At 32.1% G+C, this 24,033-nt stretch overlaps 1 protein-coding gene across 1 annotated transcript; it reads right to left on the bottom strand.

The window, feature by feature from the left end:
- Positions 1-4,361: 4,361 nt before the first annotated feature.
- LOC143070566 (chemokine XC receptor 1-like) lies at positions 4,362-22,950 on the bottom strand. Its single transcript, XM_076244810.1, has 2 exons — positions 22,786-22,950; positions 4,362-5,732 (listed from the first exon to the last, which is right to left on the bottom strand). The coding sequence occupies exon 2, from the start codon at positions 5,730-5,732 to the stop codon at positions 4,677-4,679; it is 1,056 nt and encodes a 351-aa protein (XP_076100925.1). The 5' UTR covers positions 22,786-22,950; the 3' UTR covers positions 4,362-4,676.
- Between the last annotated feature and the right edge of the window lie 1,083 nt (positions 22,951-24,033).

The raw sequence follows: 24,033 nt of genomic DNA, 5'->3' as shown, positions 1-24,033 counted from the left end.
ACATTTAGTGGTGTGTGAACTTGTCTTTCGGTTGCCGTTGTATTGTCAGTTCGTTATCGACTTACAAGATTTTAAAATCACCCTTTATTTTTCTTTAGAATACCAACGTTTGTTCAAACATGAGATATCGAGATACACACATAACATTTGTGGAAACAATATTCTTAATCACAGACAAAATAAGAAAAGTTAGGTTCATTGTGACCTAATGAGCAATACAAGATTGGTACTGATGTCAGACAAACGATAGTGGGCAAAAGGTATACATGCCTGACAATTGATAGATCAAGTAACGATAGAGAACGCAACGCACGATAAAGATCGACCAGTTTATGATAGCAACGGAGTAAATTGTATAGTAAAAACTGAGTTCGTCTTTTTCATGGCTTTGGACAATACTTTTATATAAAAAAGGCAAACTTGAATCTATACTTAGCAATTATAAATGAGAAGATAGTGAAATTCTACTTCTTATTTTGAGTTTTCTAGGAAGTAAAATTTTAGGGAAAGATATGGAGTTAACTTTTCTTAACTTTGTAGTATTCTTAACCCACGATTAATTCAGGTTGAACAATCATTATAGCGTCTTTTTTATTTTTGTTATAATGATTAGATTTTAATCAAACATTTTCTATAGTCAGTATTTTAGTATGTGTATTTCATTAGTGAGTGACAGGAATTACGGAATACCTGTTTCTTACTATAATGTATATTAGTATTATCAGTACTTTTCTATAGTTTTTTCAGGATATAAGAATCAAATATGTGTCTCACATTTTCTTTTCAAAATCAAGCCCACCTAACATGTTAACGTTCAAATGCAGGTCGATGAATGAATGTCTTAAGCGTGTTCTTCTTTAATGTTCTAACCTTGTTTTTAAACATTCAACATCCTGAAGTCCACAGTTTTAAGATATCAACAAAGGAAAAACACACAACTGAAACATCTATATATAACTAAAAATCCAAACTTACTTCCTCAAAAATTTACATTTTCTTAAAGAGAGGTGAAATATCGAAAGTGAATATTCAAACTCATAACTTGTCAAAAAAAAAAACAACTGACAACGTCATGACCTAAAAAGAAAAAAACACCGACACACAAAAACAGTGGTACTAAAAAAAAAAATCATAAAAAACTCAATACTGAGCAATCCGAACACGACCAAAAACTTGTTTGATCTTAGGTGCCCCGGAAGGATAAGCAGATCCTACGCCACAAGTTGCAATCCTAATATTGTTCATGTTAGTATAAACCCGGGAATAAGTCTTATTCTGTAAGTCATAATCGGGAAGAAAGGACGAGATTGTAGTAACGACATTATTATACGTTTTCTCGTTAAATTTTCTGTTTTTCAACTGATATATCCGTTTCTGTTTTAAAACTTACTAATTTACTTAGTATAAGATTGTCACTGTTTCAGATTTGTTTTCCTAGGACGGGTTTCGTTTGTTAGTTTATGATCTGTCAAACATTTCATATTTCCAAACTTTTGTTCTCCATCCAATTTCTTTTTACAGGTTATTCCAGGGGTACATGTATGCATACGAGTTGTGCACTCAATCGATTCTGTTTTGTAAAAACTTTTTTCTTTTACATATTTCGCTTTCAATTGTTTATGCGTGAGTGTGCCTGTTAAAGGAACAGATAGAAAAACGCTTAGGACGCACACACATTGTTAAGTGTTATTTTCATTTTATAACATTATTGTCGAATTCGATCAAATAATCTAAATAAAGCAAATAAACATATTAGAAATCACGACTGACAAAGGATAGCAGTACATGGATTTGCCTATAATATTCTTCTCTTTTGAATAGGCTATTCAGAAAATAAAAGACTGCAATAAGACTGCTGAAAAAATAAAATAAAACATTAATAAAATTAACGGTACCAATTTTCTTGCACCAGATGCGCATTTCGACAATACATGTCTCTTTAGTGATGCTCGTGGCCAAAATATTTGAAATCCAAAGCTTATATAAAAGATGCAGAGCTATAATCCAAAAGGTCCAAAAAGTATAGCCAAATCCGTGGAAGGAATCAGAGCTTTGCATGAGGGAGATACATTCCTTAATTTATAATAATTTCTATCATTTTGCAACAGAACATTAAACTTCATGCATTCGAAGAATTTTTCGGTATTTACTTCATCATGTACGCTCACCACCAAATATTTGACGCCAAGGATGTGTAAGAACCGAAACCATTGAGAGCAATATAACCAAAAGACCTAACATAAACTGTCATCACAGAGATATGTCTCGCTTTTATGTAAAAAGGTATCAAAGTTACCAGGATTATAATTTTATACGCCAGACGCCCGTTTCGTCTGCATAATACTCATCAGTGACGCTCAGATCAAAATAGTTAAAAGTTCCAAACAAGTACAAAGTTGAAGAGCATAGAGGACTCAAAATTCAAAAAAGTTGTGCCAAAAACGGCTAAGGTAATATATTCCTGTGATAAGAAAATACTTGGTTTTTCGAAAAATTCAAAGTTTTGTAAACAGGAAATTTATAAAAATGACCACATAATGTAATTACAACAATGCAAATGTTGAAACTAAAATAGCAACACTTTAACATGTAAGTTTTGCAAATATTTAAAGTCAATAAACCATAACTGAAGGTACATGGCTAAACTGTCTCCTTGGAAATGAGATATGCCCATGCTAATACAACTGCATACCCAATATAATTGACTTATCATAAGTAGTTTCCTTTATACAAACCTAAACACAAACTAATACACTTAAACTAAGCAAAATTTCAAAGTCAACAAACCATAACTGAGGGTCAGGGTCAAATAATCTCCATGGTAATGAGCTGTACCAATGGTAATACAACTGCATACTAGTACCTAACATCATTGACCTACCACTAGTGGTTCCCCATAAACTGACCTTATTACAAACTAATACATGAAAACTAAGCAAAATTTTCAAAGTCAATAGACCATGACTCAATGGGCGGTGCCAAGTAATCACCATGGGAATGATATATGCAAATGCGTATACAACTGCATGCCAATTATCATTTTCCTACCACTAGTGGTTCACCATAAACTCACCTAATCACAAACAAATACATGAAAACTAAGCAAAAGTTTCAAAGTCAATAGACTATAACTAGGGGGCGGGGTCAAATAATCTCCATGGTTAAGAGATGTGCCAATACTAACACAACTGCATACCAAATATATTTGACTTACCACATGTGGTTCACCATAAACTTGACCTAATCACAAACTATTACATCCCAGCTCCTTTGTTCTAACAGGGGTGATCTGAGCCGGATCACCCCTACCAGATCACCCCAGTTTGAGTTTCTTTGTTATGCATGCTTTCCTTTGTTCTGTAACATTTTGGCGAGAATGTCAAATCCACTATAAAACTTATAATTAATGACACGGAAAAGACTATCTATCAAAATTCTCGTTGGAAAAATCCAGTGTATATGAAGGGATTCGAACTCAAGACCTTTAGCATATCAAGCCACGACACATACCACTACACCAGGACGACTGGATACGAACTAACAGTAATTTAGCATACTTAAAGGAAGCAAGATCTTTTTATAAGTGGGGCGAGTTGGCAGACCTTTATTTTGTGGGGTTTAAACCTTTTTCGTTAATAAGTGAGTTGTCAGACTAATTGTTCAATTGGATTTTACACTTTTTCAAAATCGCGAAGAGTCGGTAAACAAGAGTGGGGTGATTTTTTTATAAAGTGGCGATATAGTGTGGGCCGATTGGCAAGTGGGGCGAGTTGACCTTGTCTGATATCTACTCATCATGTTAGGGGGTCATAAAGGGTATACATCATATAGTAATATATAAAGTATATTATAATGGTTGAGTGGCGTTCTAAACTCGATTTTATGAATTGTAGACGGGTTTTCGTCTAATCGAAAACAGCTGGGATGTAAAATAGTTATCCCATTCGGACTTGGTGTGTCAGTGTAAGATCACCCTCTGGCCTCCGGCCATCGGGGTGATCTTACACTGATACACCGCGTCCTTATGGGGTAACTATTAAATACATTGTTGACGCCGGTCAATTTTGCTTGAGGCAGTTGACCCAGTTTTTGTTTTATCAGTTTCTTGTTTTATTTAAGATATCTTAGTTATAATTCTTGTCGGTACTGAAGAACTGAAAACTAGTCTTCTGATGTGTTGTTTTAAACTTCATGTGTCTTTTCTGAAACGGTAAAGCAGCACTTGACTTTTATATAAATATTGCTATTAAATTAAGGACTTAATAGTATACCGCTGTTCGAAAGTCATAAATCGATTGATAGAAAACAAATCCGGGTTAATATTAATTAATAGTGTAGTGACAACTTACTCATCTGAAGTTTCTTTACAAATAGGGTTTTTTTTTTTTAATTCAAGTTACATATATTATTTAATGAAAAACACGTTTGTACTAAAAATCGTTAAAAGCAACGATATGTTTATTGTTTGATTTGTATCCTACGCAAAAGTTTAAATTTTGCCGCATCTTTTTATCACACAGGTGTATTGTTGAAATTGTTACTATCTAGAAGATGAATCCATAAGATCATGTGCAAAATACACACTTTGAACGTGTAAACTGTGAAAGTTCCTATATATAACATCAAATTGACCAATGAATATACATACGATTCCAATGCAATACGATTATGATGTACTAACTATCTCGTGAGGAACAAGATTTTGAACAAGATTTTGTGAGTTTTCTAAATAGTTTTTTTAGTTCTCGTCTGAATTTTCTTCCCGTTGATAAATATAGAATAAAGTTAAAAGCATAATGAGATATTCCAAAGAGGTATACTATTTCCCTGGCGACAGTAAAGTTTAAATGTCGCTGCCAAACACTATTATTTTCAATAAACTCGTAACTCAACTGCTTTAGGCAGCACACTAGAAAATGGTCGGATAAAATGTATGTTACGCTCACAGGCAGTGTCGTTATGATCAAATAGAAAGAAACAACCAACAACGTGTTCGTATTTGCTGTTCGCTTTCGCGGAGGAATTGGTCCATATAACTTTTTAACTCTTTTCTTTGTTTGTCTCATAGTATAAATAACTATAATGTTGAAAATTAAAATGAGAAAAGGTACTATAATGAACATTGTGGATTCCGTTACCCAGTTCCAGTTTGTTCTAAAATCATTCACCTCTTCACGAAGCTCGCACACTCCGTGAATGTACTTCCAAAAATATGATTGTATCAGTGAAACTAATACCACAAAAACTGATAGGCAAAATATAACCAACTTTGCTCTTTTAACTGTACAAAATTCTCGACGTTTTAATGGAAAGCGTATGGAAATATACCTTTCAACAGTAAATGCCAACGTCAGAAGCGGAGATAAATACTGAACGGCCAGATAGAATACCGGAAACATCTCACATACGATCGGAAGGTTAAGGGTGTCTATTTTCCACGTGTTTTGAAGCTCTAGGACAACAGACAAAGCCAAGAAAATGTCGTCTGATACAGCTAGAGCGGCAAAATAACATCCAGATGAATGACGTAAAGGCGAACGTAACCAAAGTATACATGACAAAACATTTGCAGGAAATCCAAATATGTAGAGGAGAATCTTTGATTTTGAGATAACATAAAGTACTGGGATATGGTGTTCATATATATCTATTATTGATGAATACGCTGGACTTGGTTGTACTGTCGATGACGTCGTCATAAAACTGACATTGAATTCCTCCGTCGTATTCATCTGCAAATAGAACAAAAATCTACAATTATTATCGAATGAAAGCAACGAGTCAAGTCTTTCAGAAATAAACTAAATTGTGTTTAATATAGTGGTATTAAATGTACATGTACATCCATGACTTTATCTTAACACTTCGTAGGGAATTATTCCACATTCAATCGATATCATATACCTTCATTGCTATTTGCAAATTATAGTTTTCAACAAAGAAAGTCGCAGTAAGAGAAAATACTATAACAATAGGCAAATATCTAGGAAGCATGCCAGAAATAAAAGAACAAGCATGTCAAAAGTATCTAAAGTCCATAGTTTTTAGTTAAAACATTCTCGTTCTGTATAACATATTTTAAAAATCTTTATCAAAAAGTTTTACACTTAATTCAAAATACATCGCCTTTTGATGAACTATTTGCAACTTATTTCCGTGATATAAATCAAGTTGTTTTTGTTGTAAACATTTATTTTTTTATCGATAATGAAAAAAAGAACCGTCTCAACCTGAGAACTTGTAACAAATAATCTGGAGCAATGTTGATCTTGTATCGTGCATATCATATGAGTTTTTGGTTAGCATAAAAAAACACGTTGTCTACAATATGGTCTGCAGGTATTTCAACCATGTAATGTTAAACTTTTGATTTAAGCATAAGCAGTTAATAAATCAAACTAAGGCTACGAATGATCTGCCATATTCTTCAGGGACAACATCAATCAGATTTAATACGAAAACAGCAGGAAAAAAAGGAAAAGCAAAAAAAAAAAAAAAAACACCAAGAAAATAATTTTAGAACAATATAAACAACATGTAATAGCAAACAAGTAAAACCAAAACAGACCACTTTATATATGAACAAATTAATAATACCGCTTTCTGCTTAAAAAAGAGGAACGAAAGATACCAGAGGGACAGTCAAACTCATAAATTGAAAATAAACTGACAACGCCATGGCTAAAAATGAAAAAGACAATCAGACAAACAATAATTTATAGTACACACACAACATAGAAAACTAAAGAATAAACAACACGAACCCCACCAAAAACTAGGGGTGATCTTAGGTGCTCCGGAAGGGTAAGCAGATCCTGCTCCACATGTGGCATCCGTTGTGTTGCTTATGTGATTACAAATCCGGTAAATAGTCTAACTCGGTAGGTCACATTCATGAAAGGGAAGGGGATTGTAGTAACGACGTAAAGAACATATCCGATATCATTTGTAAAACGGTTATTCCATAACGGTCAATAAGTATAGACACTTAAAAGAAGGGCGAAAGATACCAAAGGGACAGTCAAACACATAAATCGAAAATAAACTGACAACGACATGGCTAAAAATAAAAAAGACAAAACATACAAATAATAGAACACATGATACAACATAGAAAACTCCAGTCAAGGTCGTTAAAGACTTCTATTTGTTTGTTATAGAAAACTTAGGGAGCTACCATTTGATTTTTATGGGGGGCTAGGATGAAAAAATTTGTCCTGCATTTTTTTAAGCTGTAAATTCTGTCCTGCCTTTTTATTTTCCACTCTAATCGGTCCTGCCTTTTTTTTTTAGTTTATCCTGACTTTTTTTTACCTAAATTGTCGTCCTGACTTTTTTTTTTGCAAGTGTCACATCTTGCCTTTTTTTTTTACTCAAAACTCCTGTCCTGCCTATTTTTTTCAAATTTCATCCTAGCCCCCCCCCCCCCCCCCCCCCCATAAAAATCAAATGGTAGCGCCCTTAAAGTTTAGTAACACGAACCCCACCTAAAACTGGCGGTGATCTCAGGTGCTCCGGAGGGGTAAGCAGATCCTGCTCTACATGTGGCACCCGTCTTGTTGCTCAGGTAGCAGTACACAGTTAGAAGTTTAGTTTTGCATTATGGCCATGATATGTTTTGAAATATGAAGGTTTTTGTACAATGAAATTGATTTTTAGATAATTGAAGAGTAATATAGCCTTCTAAGTAGGTTTATATGAACATTTAGATTGTTTTTAGCATGTTTAATAGGGCATTTATCTGTTTACCAGTCCGTATTTTCCTATCCGTACCGCATATAAGTCCATAAATTATTGTAGTGCTTATCTACAAAGCTTTGACGCTCGATCTTTTCTATTCAATTTTATGGAAAACTAGCAGAAATGCATATGATTTTTTTTCTGCCCTCTTAATAGGTATATGCCTATGATTTCAGGAAAAGTATCACTTTAATTGATTGAAATTTTCCTTTGGGCTAAATTTTGGAGACTTTTGTGACATGTTCACCCCCTGTTTTTGCAATATTTTGTATCAAATAAATGCAGACTGTTGCCAAGGTTATACCAAAAAGAGATTATACTTCATCATTATAACAATTAAAAATAAAATCTATGGAAGATTCTCTTTCTATTAATATCCTCATGCATAACACAAATATTAAGCCTTATTTGTCTGAAAAGAAGAAAAAGAGGGTGTTTAAAAATTATGAGTGTCAATTTTAAGTTTTTTTCCTAACTGTGTATTGCTACCTCATGCTATTACAAACCCGGTAAATAGTCTAATTCGGTAGGTCACATTAAATGTACTGATGATGTTGGATTTAATTCGTTTTATAGCATTGACAGGTCAGGAATGATGATGCATATTTTTTTATTGAAGATTTCATCACTAATTTATAACTTATTGTTTTACTAGTTTTCCTATGTACATATTTATAGGAAAAGAATTGAATTTATTCGTATAAAAGAAACAACACGAGACTACTGTTGTATACTGCAACGTGTGAGTAATCATATTAGACATCATATGGTTACGTATACAAAATAGATTTCGAAACACTTTAAATATGAATACAATTAATACTGCTGAAAATAGTAAGATAACAAAAATTCCGACATCCAAGGAAAATTTATAACGGAAAGTCCCTTATCAAATGCAAAATAAAAGCTCAAAACACAACAAACGATAGAATAAGACATTCTTTAAAAGAACAATGTTCTACAGAAATAAGTTCTACACATTAAAGAATTGTTCGAAGGGTTTTCAACGTAAATTCTTAGATCTTTAAAGCATGCAATCGTGTGTTTAGTCCTGTGTGCTTGTGTTCATATTTTTAGCACTAATTTTTTGTGGACGTATTTGTTACTATAATAATTAATGATGATACAAGGGGTCTACAGAAAGCATTCAACTGTTCGACGTACTCGATACAAGCAGATAAATATACACATGAAAACAAAGTATCCACAGGAGCAGAAGCACTAGTATATACACAGCTACAGGTCGCCGTGTGGCTTTCAAGAATGACAAAATCCACGCAGTACAGAAAGCTATAAAAAATCACGGGTAACAAAACGTGAAACAACACAATTGCAGTTCAAAGTAACGACAGCTTTAAACTACAATTAATTTTGGCACAGCTTACAACGGAAACCACTATAGTACATATCTGTTTACTTGTGGTGAATTTCAGATTACAAACTACAAGCATTTAATTTTCTAAAAATCATGAGTAAGAAGTCATGTTAATCTTGACTTGCTTTGTTTGTTCGATTGACACCTTGCGTGTCGTTTTCATCTGCTAAAACTTTCACCACAACTCTCTAGTGATCGTTGTTTACTTCATTTACACAATAAAAGGAATATGCAGTATAGCGAACTGTCATTTTCCTCTCGTTGTCTCATTTCATAGTGATTATTTAAGATAACCTTTGATAGAAAAGAGATTACATTTTCAATTACAGCGATTTCTATTGTTATTAAAAGAGCACGAACTTTTAAGCAAGATATAAATGAGATTACTGTTTAAATATCGTGTATACATATATGTAAATGATGCTTTTACAGTTTGAAGTTAAATGTTAATGACGTGAACGTATACGTAAGTTAAATCACAGACAGGTTATATTGAACCTTTCATAATATGTATACCTATAAAAGGCATCGAACATTCAACTTGTGTGTGTCGGGAAGGCTAGGTGACGTGCAACTGTTAAAAATGTCTATAATAACATGTATTAATAAGGCATCGACCATTCAACGTGTGTGTGTAGGGAAAGCTAGGTGACATGCAACTGTTTTAAATGTCTATACCATGTATTACTAAGGCATTGACCATTCAACTTTTGTGTGTAGGGAAGGCTATGGGAGCATGGGTGTATTAAAAAAAATATTTTTATATTTCTAACTTTCGTTAATCAAAATTGTTTCAGAAGGAAAGTAAAAATAAATAAAACAGTTTTTTTATCCTGTATTTTTATTAAAAAACGTAATATCCCCACACGAAATGAATGGTCGTTGCCTCACAATTACATGCACAGTATTGAAAACGAGTACTTTTATAGTAGCCATGTTAATTCAGAAAATTTAAGTTTACAAATAAAATAATATGTATTACAATTGGAAGTGCGAACTGAAAAGGCTTCGAAATTTTGATATTCTGTAATTTTTCAGTAAAGCATACGATTAAACAATCTGTAGCTTATTAAGAGTTGTGTTCTGCGTTTGGTTTGACATGTCCTTGTATCATAGACCTTCAATACAATACACCATAACTTGTATTAAATTTCACATTAATCAGGCAGTGTATTAAAGCTTAATTTTCATTTTATTAAGACTTGCAAAAGTAATTCTGAAAGGCTTGAATCACCTGCTCCACACTCTTATACAAATAAAATTAACAGCTATCACCTTGCAAAGGTTTTAACAAACATCTTGTCATTGAATAACTGTCAATATTTTTACACGAAAAGACTTACTTAAGTTTGTTTTAATAAGTTAATTATATAATTTTAAAACCTTAGAAAGAGTACTATTTTATCCTCTTTCTCTTTGACAAGATTTGTCTTTTAGATTAAACACAATATTTTGTCCTCTTTTTCTTTGATTAGATTTCTCTTTCAAAAAATTAAAATACAACCTAGTATATTTATGTCTCTATTATTGACCAAATTCTAATTGAAAGCAGGGATATAAATAAAATTGAGAAAGGAAATGGGGAATATATAGTATTTCAGAACATCCTTATTAAGAATGATATTATATGAACAAGAAATTAATTAAGAGACATATGATCTTAATGCCCGCGTCACACTGTCCCGATTTTTACGCCGATGGCAACACGATTATGGAAATTTTCAAAATCGGGACTGATCGTATCCAGATCGGGCTATTCGTAGTGCCATCTTTAACCATCTTTAACCATCGGCGACTTTTTCTAGCCTTCGGGGACAACTTCGGGAAGGGTTCTAAATTTTTTAACATGTTAAAAAATCCCAGAAGGTGCGTCCGATGTTGTGGGTTCGTATTGAGTTCGTATCACCATCCTCACCATCGTAATGTCACCGGGAATACATCTTTGAACATCGTATTGCATTCGTGTTTCCATCGTTTCCATCGGGCAGTTTTGACATTACGATGTCTACACGAATGAATCACGAAGCTACCCGAAGGTCTTACGATGGCAACACGACTTCGTGAAGACCTCGTAATCCCGTCCTGTTGCCATGGAATAAAAGTACGAAGGCGACAAGATGGAACTACGACGGCAATAAATCCAGCTAAATGTAAGTTAATTTTCGCACTAAAATACATCTAAAGTGCCATGCGCGATATGAACTGGTCAGTCTAATACGACAGTTAAGAAAGACGTTCACAAAACATGGAGCTCATATCATCTGATTGTATGAGAACAAGAAAGGCGACAGCTATGTTTCTATTAATTCAAATGGAACAAGAAGAGCAGCTATATTACAGGCTCAGGATTTACTTTTACAAGTAAAATATCATTTTTTGTAAATTTTTCATATCAAGTAACATAATGAAAATCATAAACGCGCCTCGTACACCAACACTGCAGGTACACGTATATAGGGAAACCAACTTTTTCTTCATTATTCTGATTTTTTATGTATCGTCTGAGTTGTTGTCAAACGAATGTTTACTCCATAACCATTTTGTTTTCTATATGTCATATTTTGCCGCATTTGTTGCTTTCCCCACATCCTTCCTTTTGTCTATATTATTATGATATTCTCCTGGAAAGAGCTTTTTTTAATAAAAGGGATCAACGAACCATTACCTTACCTTTAAGATAGATCAGTAAACATGGGCATAATTATGGGTGATTATTCAGACTAGTGCACACATTTTACAGTTCAAACAAGGCAATGCCGAGCGTGGCATCCCCTCGTATGTAATATATTGACTCATTTCCCATCCCTCTTCCTCTTCCTCTCCCTCTCCCTGATTTTGGTGGCATTATATGCAGAGACTTAGAGTCAAGTTTATTCTTCAAGCCTACGGTCTTCCGTCTTATGATTAAACCAGAAATGAAATGTACAATATAATATATATTCAATATTGATCAAACAATTAAAAACGCGTGATGCCTTCTAATTTAAATGCATCGTAAGCTGTACACGACGTCTTTTAGACATCGTATGGCCATCGCGCCATCATCGTAATCCATCGTGTAGCCTTTGTAATCCATCGTGTAGCCTTCGTGATCCATCGTGTAGGCTTCGGCTGAGATATGAATCTTAAATACCCGTCTTCGGTTAACCTTCGTATGTCCATCTTTTGCTATCGTATATAATTTCGGCACCATCGTATAGACTTCGTTATTCATCGTACTTGCTTCGGTCACTTTTTGGTATTTTAACGAGATCGGGACCAACTTCGTACGAACTTACAATTTTCGCATTCGGGTGTCCATCGTATATAAAAATCGGGACAGTGTGACGCGGGCATAAATAAAGTGTTCATGAGACAGCGAATCAATGGAGATCAATTCTGGTATCCCGAGGAAACAATAAAAGTAGTTACAATTCTAGAATACCTACGATTTAATTTGTGTAGAATGATACGAGCTACATGGTAATTGAAAGTAGTAATAGTGACAATTCTAGAATACCTACGATTTAATTTGTGCAGAATGATACGAGCTTCATGGTAATTGAAAGCAGTAACAGTGACAATTCTAGAATACCTATGATTTAATTTTTGTACAAGAAGAGACGAGTTAGAGGGTAACTATAGGTAATAATTGTAACATAGTAAAGATCTCGAAAGATACGATTACTGATGGTTTTTAGTTTAAAAACGCAAAAATGTGCTTCGGTAAACATTTGCACCAAAATGGAACTATTAAGAAGAAAAAATCAATTCTTAGATAAAAGATTGTTCAAAGATGTTGTTTTATGTATGACCAGTGCGAAAAGGTGTTAAGATATTTGAATGTAAAATTATCGTAAAAGCATCTTCGACAAAATACTATTTTTAAAACCAAACGTATGAAACGCTCCTTCCTACTGTACTTTAGCTTATCTGCATTGCCATCAAGTATACATTGTATGTTTGGGGGAAATGTATCCTATGTTTAAAAGTTTTCAATTTATGCTTTTATCAGTATGTGAAGTTCAATTATAAACGACGTTATCATCCAAGCATGAGGTGCAGGTTTCCTTATTATCTCTATAATTACTATGGAATTCTACCGAAATAATTAGACATACTCTTGAGTCTATCGAATGCATTACATAATCTAAGACGATAATAATCAACATAGTAGATCATTATGAAACCTGTTGGCATATATTGCAGTTTTATTTGAAAATGGAAATGAAGAGTGTGTCAAAGAGACAACAACCTGACCAAAAAGTAGAAATCAGCTGATTGCCTCCAATGGGTACTCAACATAGCGAGAAAATCCCGCACTTGGAGGCGGGCTTCAGCTGGCCCCTAATAATAATACATTTGCTGATAAATTATTTGATGATACACTGCATAAGTTATGCAATGATTCAACAAGTCAAGACTTAAAAAGATACATGTGGATGAATGAAAAAGGACTTAAAAAAATCAATGAACATTCTTCCCATAATAATGAATAATGTGTGTGTCTTATATAGGTATAAACGTATAAACATTTTGAATTTGAATACATTTTTGTAGCAAGTCTTTAAATAAACCTGTTGCATTTTACGAACAACTGTAAAAAAATAACAAAACATATTTTAAAATTTTATCATAAATAATTTAAACTGACCCTATTTCCCAAAAGACCTTTTGCAACAGAATGTCCTGTACGAATTTGTGTATGTTGATTGAAACATATAACGGTATTGGATAAGGTCTTGCTTTTTTGTTCCAAAACTATAAGTACACTGGTCGTGTTAAGTCGAATATGTCGATTTCGATAGGTTCATTTCAACAAAGTGACTGGTATGCACTAGATAATCGCATTCATCTATCAATAAAACAAGCACAAACATTTGTTAATATCGAAAGGTTGAAATTTTCTACGATGTCGGAGAAAATAAAGATACGTTTTAGATTTGGGCTCCCTTGTGTAAATATACATTAATTTTCTTTAATAAATAGATATATATGGTAAAACATATAAACAAACAAAGAAACACAACAATTAGCGAAATATTCTTCTTCTTCAGGGTGACTTGTTAGAAAAGGGTGCAACTACAGCAACATGTTTCTATTTTTTTAAAAATAAAAAAAAAAAACTGTCAACATCTCTCGGAAGACATTTCCTTTTAAACCTAAACTTGACGACCTTCTCCCGGTCTTCTAACAGTTATCTATTAACAGTGCATATAAAGTGAATATATAACCTACGTAATAATAAAAGACGAATCATTATATTGAAATTTATTTGCAACGAATTGCCAACTTAGCTGGACCTGTCGTTCTTAAGTTATTTATTAGATCCGTGGTCATTAAATGACAGTAAATGTGTCGAAATGACTGTCTTCTGAATCACTTTATTCATTTAGATATATAATTAATGGAAAGAAGTAGACGTCAAAACAAAATCCGAGTGATTTCTTTATAATGCTACTTAATAGACTGATGGCCAAAGAATTGGTTCTTAAATACTATTAAATACTGTTTATATAAAAAGAGCGATAACAAACAATTAAAAACTAAAAGGTCTCGTGCTTTAAAAAGCTTAAATATCGAAGTGGTGTCCAAATGGTTATGACCGAAAAGGACTTTTTCGTTTAAGGTCAAGTGATTGCCATTTGTTGAGTATTCTAAAGTTTCATGTTGACCATTTGGCTTTAATGGCTGCGTTTTCACCTTAAAGTTTACCCTGAATACAGTCTCAAACCTGTGCATCTTGAAATTTTACCTGTTGAATATTTGATAAAAACGGTTATTTGTATCCTAAATTTTACGGTGATAGTGTACTAAAAGTGTAAAACTTAATCCTTAAGGTTATCTTATCAATCTTGTATTACATTGTCACTAACATCGACTTTGTCATCACCATTATAAAATTAAAATTGTTTTTTTTTTTTTTTTTTTTCGAATGTTTTTTTGGATATCTTAATACACATACACGTTAATTTTCTAACTAGAGATTGCTTTATTTATATACATTCAGCTCTTTAGTCAGGTTGTGTTTCTTTGACACATTCCCCATTCCCTTTCTCAAATTTTTAACATTATAAATATTTATTATAAGGTTAAATCCTGACTATCCTACTGCATGTCACTACTTTCATTTTTGCATTGTCTAATTTGTGTCATCTTTAACTGTTCGTGGTGTTTTAACACTAAATCCTTGGGATTTTTCAATTGATTTTAATCTTTGATGCTTGATTTTTTTTTTATTGTTGATTGGTTTTTTACTTTAAACTAGCTTTCAGTAACTCCGAGTACTCACAAATCGTACTTTCGTGTTAATTTGATCTGTTGGCACAATTTGGATTGCATTTCTGTAATTCAATGTTTACATGTTTTGTGTTATATCTCATTTCACTATTTTTAATATGTAACAACTTTGGTATTTAGTATGACGATTTATTTTTAACTTGTTTACTTGTACACTGAGCACCATTTTTTTTTAATTTTGTAAACAAAATCTACTTTCCGTTCTCAATACATCAAAAAATTATATTCAAATCTTCCTGTGCACGTTGTTTTATTTTAATGCCATTTGTCCAAGATAAGAGTTAATTGTCTTTTTGACACTCTTCCTACATTTTTTTTTATAACATTGGCTGTAACGTCTATGCTATATATGCTCCTACGTTTTGATATTGTATTGATATTGTGTCATAGATCAAAACTTACTCGTTCAGCGAATGATTGTGTGTTTACTTGTTTTTTTTCAGTTGTCTTTTTGGTCGAGTTAAGCCATTTCAAATGATATTTCATATTATTATACTTCACGTTAAAATGCCATATTTTTATTGGCTAATACGAGGGAGAAAATTTACTCTATCCCATTTGCTGAGCGAGAGACAAGTTTTTTGAATGTCAGACCAATAAAAAATCTATAGTTTAATGGACAGTTAATTGAATTTACATCAAATAATTAATGACAATGCTCAAGTTTTACGTTTTGGATCTGAATGTTCTCATAGACTCAAAATAATGAAAACAAACCACCTTGTTTCACTTCTGTTGATTTGTCTAACGTTGTTTTGTCATAGTTGAAACAAAATATAATTCAACAGTTAAAGACAATAATTATAGGTCATTCAGTATAATACATTTAATAACACATAACTGAGAGGGGGATACAGAAGATTGGTACACAACGAAAAAACATTGTCAACCTTGGCTTCGCCGCGGTTGACAATGTTTTCACGGGGTAACAATCTGCTATATCACCCTCTCAGCTTTGTGTATTTCTCAATATGAAATGTGTTTTTTTTTATGCTGTAATGTTACACCACTCATTCAGGTTAGGGTGAAGGTTGGCGCCTGTTAAAACATTTAAACCCGGTTCATTTGTTAGAAGCTGTCCTATCTCAGGTCCTTGTTGTTCGGTGGTTGTTGTTAGTTGGTGTGGTTCATAGATGTTTCTCGTTTCTTTTTTTTTCTTAATACTATATTGTTGGTTTTCCTGTTAGAATTGTTTTATACTAGTTATGATGTATCCCTTTATAGCTTGCTGTTCTGTGTGAGCGATGGATTCGTGTCGAAGGCCGTACTTTGACCTATAATTGTGAACTTTTTACACATTGTGACTTGGATGGAGATTTGTCTAATTGACACTCATACGAAAGCTTCTTTTTTTATATTATTTAAGGAATGACTGTTATATTTTTTCTGTCTACGAAGAAAATAACATACAAAATGCGGTGCACACTGAATAAACCGCGTAGCGAGTTATTTTAAAGTCTGCACCACATTTTTATGTTATTTAGAATAGACAGAAAAAATATCACAGTCATTTCTTATAACTTAATTCTTAATTCCATTTTAAACTGGAGTAAGTCATGACAAAACGTTGATGACGTCACGGTCATATGACAAAATTATGTCTATGAGCTGATGAACAAAACAACGTCAGCCAATCAGAAGACGTGCTACATCCAAAATTAAATTATTAGATATTGTAACAAAGAAAAAAACAACACATGGCTATAATTGCGTCTACAGTTTTTTCAATAGTGTATCTGTTACACAGATGATACAGTTTCAAAGTAATTAAAGTTATCGATTTTTTACTAATTTAGAGTATTCTAAGCAAGATTGAAATGGGTTCATGCTCAGGGAAATAAATCACTTTTTATGCTAGAGCGTAAATATCAAGTTTGTATCTGCATAAACGTCTGTGTAAAACAATTATGTGTCTCCTTTCCTGATACCAATCAACAACTGTCTTGATTTTTTACAAAAAAATCATCCTATAGCTATGGTTAGAGTACATCCTTGATTATTTGATCAGACAGTATATTTTATTAGTTCTACTTTCAGTGACAGTGTTTCAAAGCAAATACATACAATACTTTAAAGGTACCTTTGCTGGTGGCGTGGTGGGTATCACTAGCCCAGTAGTCAGCACTTCTGTGCTGACATGAATTATCATTGATTTGGTTGTATTTATAAATTAACGGTTGATAAAATTTTGAACTTTTGAAATACTAAGGCTTTTCTACCTCAGGAATAGATGACCTTAGCTGTATTTGGCAAAACTTTTAGGAATTTTGCCTCCTGAAGGAAATTTCAAAACCAAACGTTTGTCTCCATATCAAATTGTGTTCACGGCGAGTGCCTTGCAAGAAGTAAGTTCTGTTCTCCCTCAGACGTAACCCCTGATTTTTATGGTCTTTTGTTCATCATGTGTTCATTGATTGCCCTTCTGTATTCTGTTAGTGTTTCATTCCTTTTGTAATTTAGTAATTTTGTTATAAAACATGATCATGAGTTTAGAAAAAAAAACAGAAGCCACAAACTTAACTATGTGAATTACATTTTTGCTTTATCATGCATATTGATCTTTGATGTTGTCCCTAGAAACTTAAGTCTTACACTGAATCTATACATTTTGCTTTCACACCAAAATATTGTCAAAAAATTATTAAAACAGAACTTGTATTTTCAGATTAAGAAAGGGTCTTGGGAACAGAAAGCATGATTTTGCATCATTTGTTCTATAGCTTCTTGGGCCTTCAGTGGCTCCAAAACCCTTCAAACTTTTTTTTACTCTCTCCGCTCGGCGAAACATGTTGGCCAATACTTTAAAAAAAGGCTAGATACAACCAAACTTTAATACTGTGTATGTATGCAATACATATATATGCAGTTGGGGATATAGAAGATTCATTTCTGTAGAGGATGATGACTAATTCTGATCAAATGCACATAATGACTTGACTATACATACATTATTTATAATAAACAAATAGTTTAAAAATTGTATGTTTTCGAATATTACAAACATAGTTGTGAAAATAAATAATCAGTCCCTTGCTTTAATGAAAATGTAAAAATCTTGCTTCAATAGTGCAGAGTGTTCTCTTAGTTAACAAAAATAAATAACCCATCCAAAACAAATCCTCCTGCCCCCCCTCCCCAGAATATCAAATGGTCGTCCCCTAACACGCCTTTGATGATACGCCATTGATAACTCTACGTCATTGATAACCATACGTCAATTATAACTTTACGTGTTTGATAACAGTACGTCATTGGTAACACGTGATACGTGTTTGATAGCAACCCTTTGCAATAAGACTGAAATCAATTAGTGATACTCTTACCAAATAACAATGATAGAACGAAAGCTATTTGATAAATAATATTAGGTAATTTCCCTTTAATTTTGTGTTGATAATACAATTTTATGCATAAATATAGCATAATTGTCTTATAATTCTTAAAAATAAGTATTAAGTATACCTAATGGAATTCCACAGCTTTTATCAATTTGATAGATATTTTGATATTTTGTCTTATAAGCTAGACAACAATTTCCTGACATAAAAATCTAAAAGGATTTATGATCTGAACGGATCTTACAGTAAATCGAAAAACAAAAATCATATGGCTATCAATTATGAACCAATCTTTATCGTACTGTTTCATAGCAAAAACTCTTATTTGATTGTTCTTGTTTACTTGTGCATTTACACCAATATGTTCTAAGAAAGAAAGAAAGAAATACAGAACGAAAGAACGAAAGAAATGAAGACCAAGACAAATGTGAATACTCGTAAATCTTTATCAAGATAATAGTTTATCATGCTTTCTAAAACATTTTGCTTGCGAGGTCAAAAAGCTTTCAGTTAATATTAACAGTGGACATTTTAGGCTAGTATATACAGATTATGTTAATTTTTCAAAATAAAATGTAGGACTATCTGACCAGTTGCCTTGTTTTCTCTCTGTATATTACATCTGTACAATTATCTTTGCTTGGATTTATTTAAAAAAAAAGGGGAGATAACAAGCGAGCAATTCAACACAAGAAGTCGAAGAAAACTAACCAGCTATTTTAATCTTTAAAATCTGTATAAACATATACACATTGGGATAGATAATCCTGGAAGGTTGAATAAACATGCCTAAAGCTTCCGTACAGACATTCTGACTATAATTACCTACGTTAAAATAATATGACAGTTATTAATAATTTAGAAATTTTCATAAATGAACATTGATTTGATAATGAGATACAGATTCTTGTGTTAATTATCTGTCTTAAGCACAGGGCATGATGCATTTTGGAAAAGTGGCACACATAAAAGAAAACAACGTAAAAAATAGGTCAAATTGTAAAAAAAAAAGATAAAAATATCAAACCAAATTCATAATAATAATAGAAAACAGAGCACGTAACAGACGCCAGATATTTATATTTTGCCAATTTGTTTTCCTGTCTTGCTTATAATTTATTATAACTAGTTTACAAATATTGCACACAGCGTTTTTTTTTTCAATTTTCAAATTGGAAATAGCGAAAATAAAACTTTATGAATTAAGCGTTTCTGATAAACTTTTCATGATAAAGAAAGCTCAAACCAAATACTAGAAATCCTTGAATGAATAAAACTTAAATACGAAAGGAGCGAAATAACCAATAAACTCATAATGGTTACCATGATATATATTGTTTTCGACAGACGCGCGTTTCGTCCACTAAAGACTCATCGGTGATGCTCCAATAAAACACACGTTAAAAAGGTTAAGAGTATCTCTACCTGAAGTAGTTGAAACCAAAGTTTTTTATATTTATAAATTTTGTCAACAGAGAATAAGAAACAAAATAGATGATAAAAATCATGTAAGTACCGACGCACTGACTACCGAGCTGATGACGTCACCGTTGTGTCCAGCGCTAGGAAATGAAATTTGTTCATCCGAAGCTGCTTTCTGTAACTTTAATTTTGTATATATTAATTTTGTGTTATTTTGTATCGTTAATGTTCAACGGTAATAACAATGTATTGACTGCTGAACCCTCATTTTTGACATTTTACCAACCATGTCTATTTTGTTCAAATATCGTTGCCAAAATAATGGAATTTGATTCGACTGTCATACAAGTGAGAGGTTTACCTAGCAATACCAGGATTATTCAACCATTTTCTACAATAGAAAATGCATGTACTAAGTCAAGAATATAACAGTTGTTATCAATTCGTTTGATGTGTTTAAACATTGAATTTTGCCATTTGAATACGGAATTTCCTTTGTGAATTTTCCTCGGAGTTCAGTATTTTTGTAATTTTACGTTTTATATTTATATACAATTCTTTTGAACGTATAAAATAAAGTCACATTGACCCAAACTGTCAGATGAAGTTACAACATTGTACAAGGACTTAATCTATATGAAAAAGTCTCAATGCACTAACATTTTTACAATAACGATATAAAAACTTTTATCACTGAACTGATAAATAATCACATAGAATGATGTTGATGAAAATATGAAAAATATGCAAATATGATATGCCCAGTACAGAACTATTTGTAAAAAAAAAGATAACAGAGATACATGTACGATAAGAAGATTAAAAATCATTATGCGAAATTAGAAACTATCAATGTTCGATAAATAGTAACAACAGAAGCAACCTCTGAAGATAGTGTGACGTAAACAAAAATACGTGAAAACAGCAGTAAATATGCACCACATCCCTCTCCCTTAATTTACCAAATTTCTGCTGCTAGGATATGACTACATAGTTGAAAAAATATATATACCCACGCACAAAAGGCAAGTACACACTCTTAGGCGCAGTTGTAGTTTGACAAAAAGTAACTATTCCAGACTTCAATTCAACTAATCATTGGAGTTTTTGAAAAACTATTACAAAAGGTTGAAAAAATTATTGTTTTATTATTATATCTTCGCCATGATACGCGTTAATATGGGTATTTTTCCATCTATAATCCATGTCTTAAGATTTCATTTTGCTCTCTAAATGTCTTAGACATAAACATAAAAAAGGATTATATATAATAATAATTATTATTGCTAAGGAGACTCTCAGCCAGACACCAAAGAACAAGGGTGTTAACACAAAAAAGTTTACAGAACGGTCTTCCACAATCATTATGAGAAAAATGCATACCGTATAGTAAAAGAATAGTTAGATTACTGGTTCCTGACTTTAGACCATCCAATAAAGAATATAGTAATGCTAAACATGTATGTAAGCCCTCCCCCTTTCTACCTAACCTGTGGTAGTGGTGTCAAAGTCCAATATGAACATACTATGAATATCAGTTGGAAAGGTCCTAACTCATCAAATCGACGAGAATCACAAAAAGAGAAGAAAGGAAACCAACAAAAAGAAGTGGAATCATTGTAGCTACCGAAAGCTGATTATAAACAAATTTCAACTATAAATATTAAACTATTGTCTGTCGGCATAAAATTCAGAAAAAAAGTATTAAGGACAGCAACTTTAAAGTAATACTTATCTAGTTATGTTTTAATTTCTTAAAAACAAAATCAATATTATAACCTATAAAGACAAAATTCAAAAAAAAAATATTAAAATGTTTTTGTTGTTGATTTGCTGGCATCAGTTTACCCAACATCTCTACTCATTCACATATATATATAATATATATATTGATAAGTTTGTAATTATTAATAATTAGTCACCTTCATGGGAACAACAATAACTTCAAATACGTATAATTTCTTGAAAGTAAAAAAATATCTAATTTATTGTAATTCTACATATAAAAAGTCATTTAATAACAGCCTTCACAAAGATTAATAATTACGTAAGTCAAATAGTGATGCAATATTGTAAATTTTCTTCAATTGAAATAACATTTCACATATAGAAAGGAACTGTTCTACGATAGATATGCGACTGTCGATAAATTTAAAATAGGTATAATCTATTTGACCTTGAAAGTAAAAAAAAATCCTTTAGTAAAACAAAAAATATAAAACATAATAATTTGTAAATATTGTACACACGGGTTAATAAATATAAAGCTAACAAATGATGTAAAATGTTATATAGTGCTTCAGATGAAATATTATTTCTCTAGGCTAGATATTTGACTGTCAATTTCTGTCACTTGTCTTTTTAACCTGTTTGAATAATCCGCCTGTATGACTATTTCACTTGTTTGACATTTACATTGAACATCAATAATTTGAGAATCCATCTTCAAGTTTACTTCCTTTGTACATCCAAACTTTTTAAATCATAATTGAAAATAATACATTTTTTTAAAAAATAAAATCAATGAACAAATATAATTTGCCGACTTTAAAAAAAATAATTGAATAAAAAAGAAATAGTGTTAAAAATTTATAACATGAAAGTAAACAGAAAGTAAGTAAAAGAACTTACCTTTTTATTAGATTTTTATCCAAAGCAAAAGTTTTTATATATAAATATCACATTGTGAATTTTCTGCACTTTTCCAGCGTTTCATAGGAGTCAACTACTTTTCAAAGTTAATCAATTCCTAAATTTAAATTTAAAACCAACCAAGAAACGTTTATCTATACTTTAACTACAGGAATAATGAACTTGAAGACAGAAACAAGTTATAGTCTATTACAATTAGTCATTAGCGTAGTCTTTATATTATAAGCAAAGTAACTATCGGAAAAACCACGTGATTAACTGAGTCAGTATTGGAAATATTCGTTATAGCTGAATTTTCAGTAGATTATATTGCATGTGATATCATGGTTTGTTTAGAATAAAGATATATATTGTTCAATACAGACGATTTTTATCAATATCCAGCAAGATTACAATAATTCCATATGTATAATCCTGAAAAATTTAATATAAATGATCATTTTAATTAAAATGGTTGTATACAATAGCAGTTTCAAGTTCTGGAAGAACATTATGACGCAATGTTCACATAAAACATGGTCTGTTAAAGACGTTTCCAAACTTATGATTTTTATCATTATTATAGATTCTGTGAAAACAGATTGATAAAATCATTTACAAAGAATCAAAGGTAAAAAAGCATGTTATGCAGCGCACGAATAACCAGTACCCATCTAAAAAGCATTTTTTTTTATAAATAGGATATAAGGTAACTTTAGGAACCAAACTTCGAAACAGTGGTGACGTTGCTTCGCTAAACTATCAAAGTTGACGTAGTGTAGTAAAGAGGACGTAATCGCTGTTTCGGAGTTCGTTTAGCCATGTATAACGAAAAATTTAGCGTGATTTTATTCATGTCGGCATCGCTTTACTTACAGAAATGTGAAATTAACTGTTCTCTCACAACTAAAGTATGAAATTATGGCAGTCACAATAAACGTCTAGAGTACGTTGACGTCACATGTTATCTGCAACCCTGTATTTGTATAATAGAAAGGTCAGTTGCAGGAGAAATAGCAATGACGTTAGATAAAAACAATCTGTTATGCATGACAAGCTAGCCTATACGCCAATGACAAAACAAACAAAAAAGACCTCGAAACATCTACTCTTCAGCATCAGAAAGGTGTTTATAAAATGAGTTAGTCTCTTACCCATCCCGAGTCTCTAAAACTTATGAAAGATTTGTTAGAATTTTTTTTATTTGAAGAAGTCGCATTGTTTGGTTAGTACGATAGTTTATATGTA

The sequence above is a fragment of the Mytilus galloprovincialis genome, chromosome 4 (genome assembly GCF_965363235.1).
Source record: "Mytilus galloprovincialis chromosome 4, xbMytGall1.hap1.1, whole genome shotgun sequence".
In the NCBI taxonomy this organism is placed as follows: domain Eukaryota; kingdom Metazoa; phylum Mollusca; class Bivalvia; order Mytilida; family Mytilidae; genus Mytilus; species Mytilus galloprovincialis.
This window is presented reverse-complemented; position numbering and strand designations above follow the sequence as displayed.

Bases quoted from the DNA above. Each gene is read 5' to 3' on its own strand.
- LOC143070566 (XM_076244810.1), bottom strand. From the start codon at position 5,732: ATGAATACGACGGAGGAATTCAATGTCAGTTTTATGACGACGTCATCG.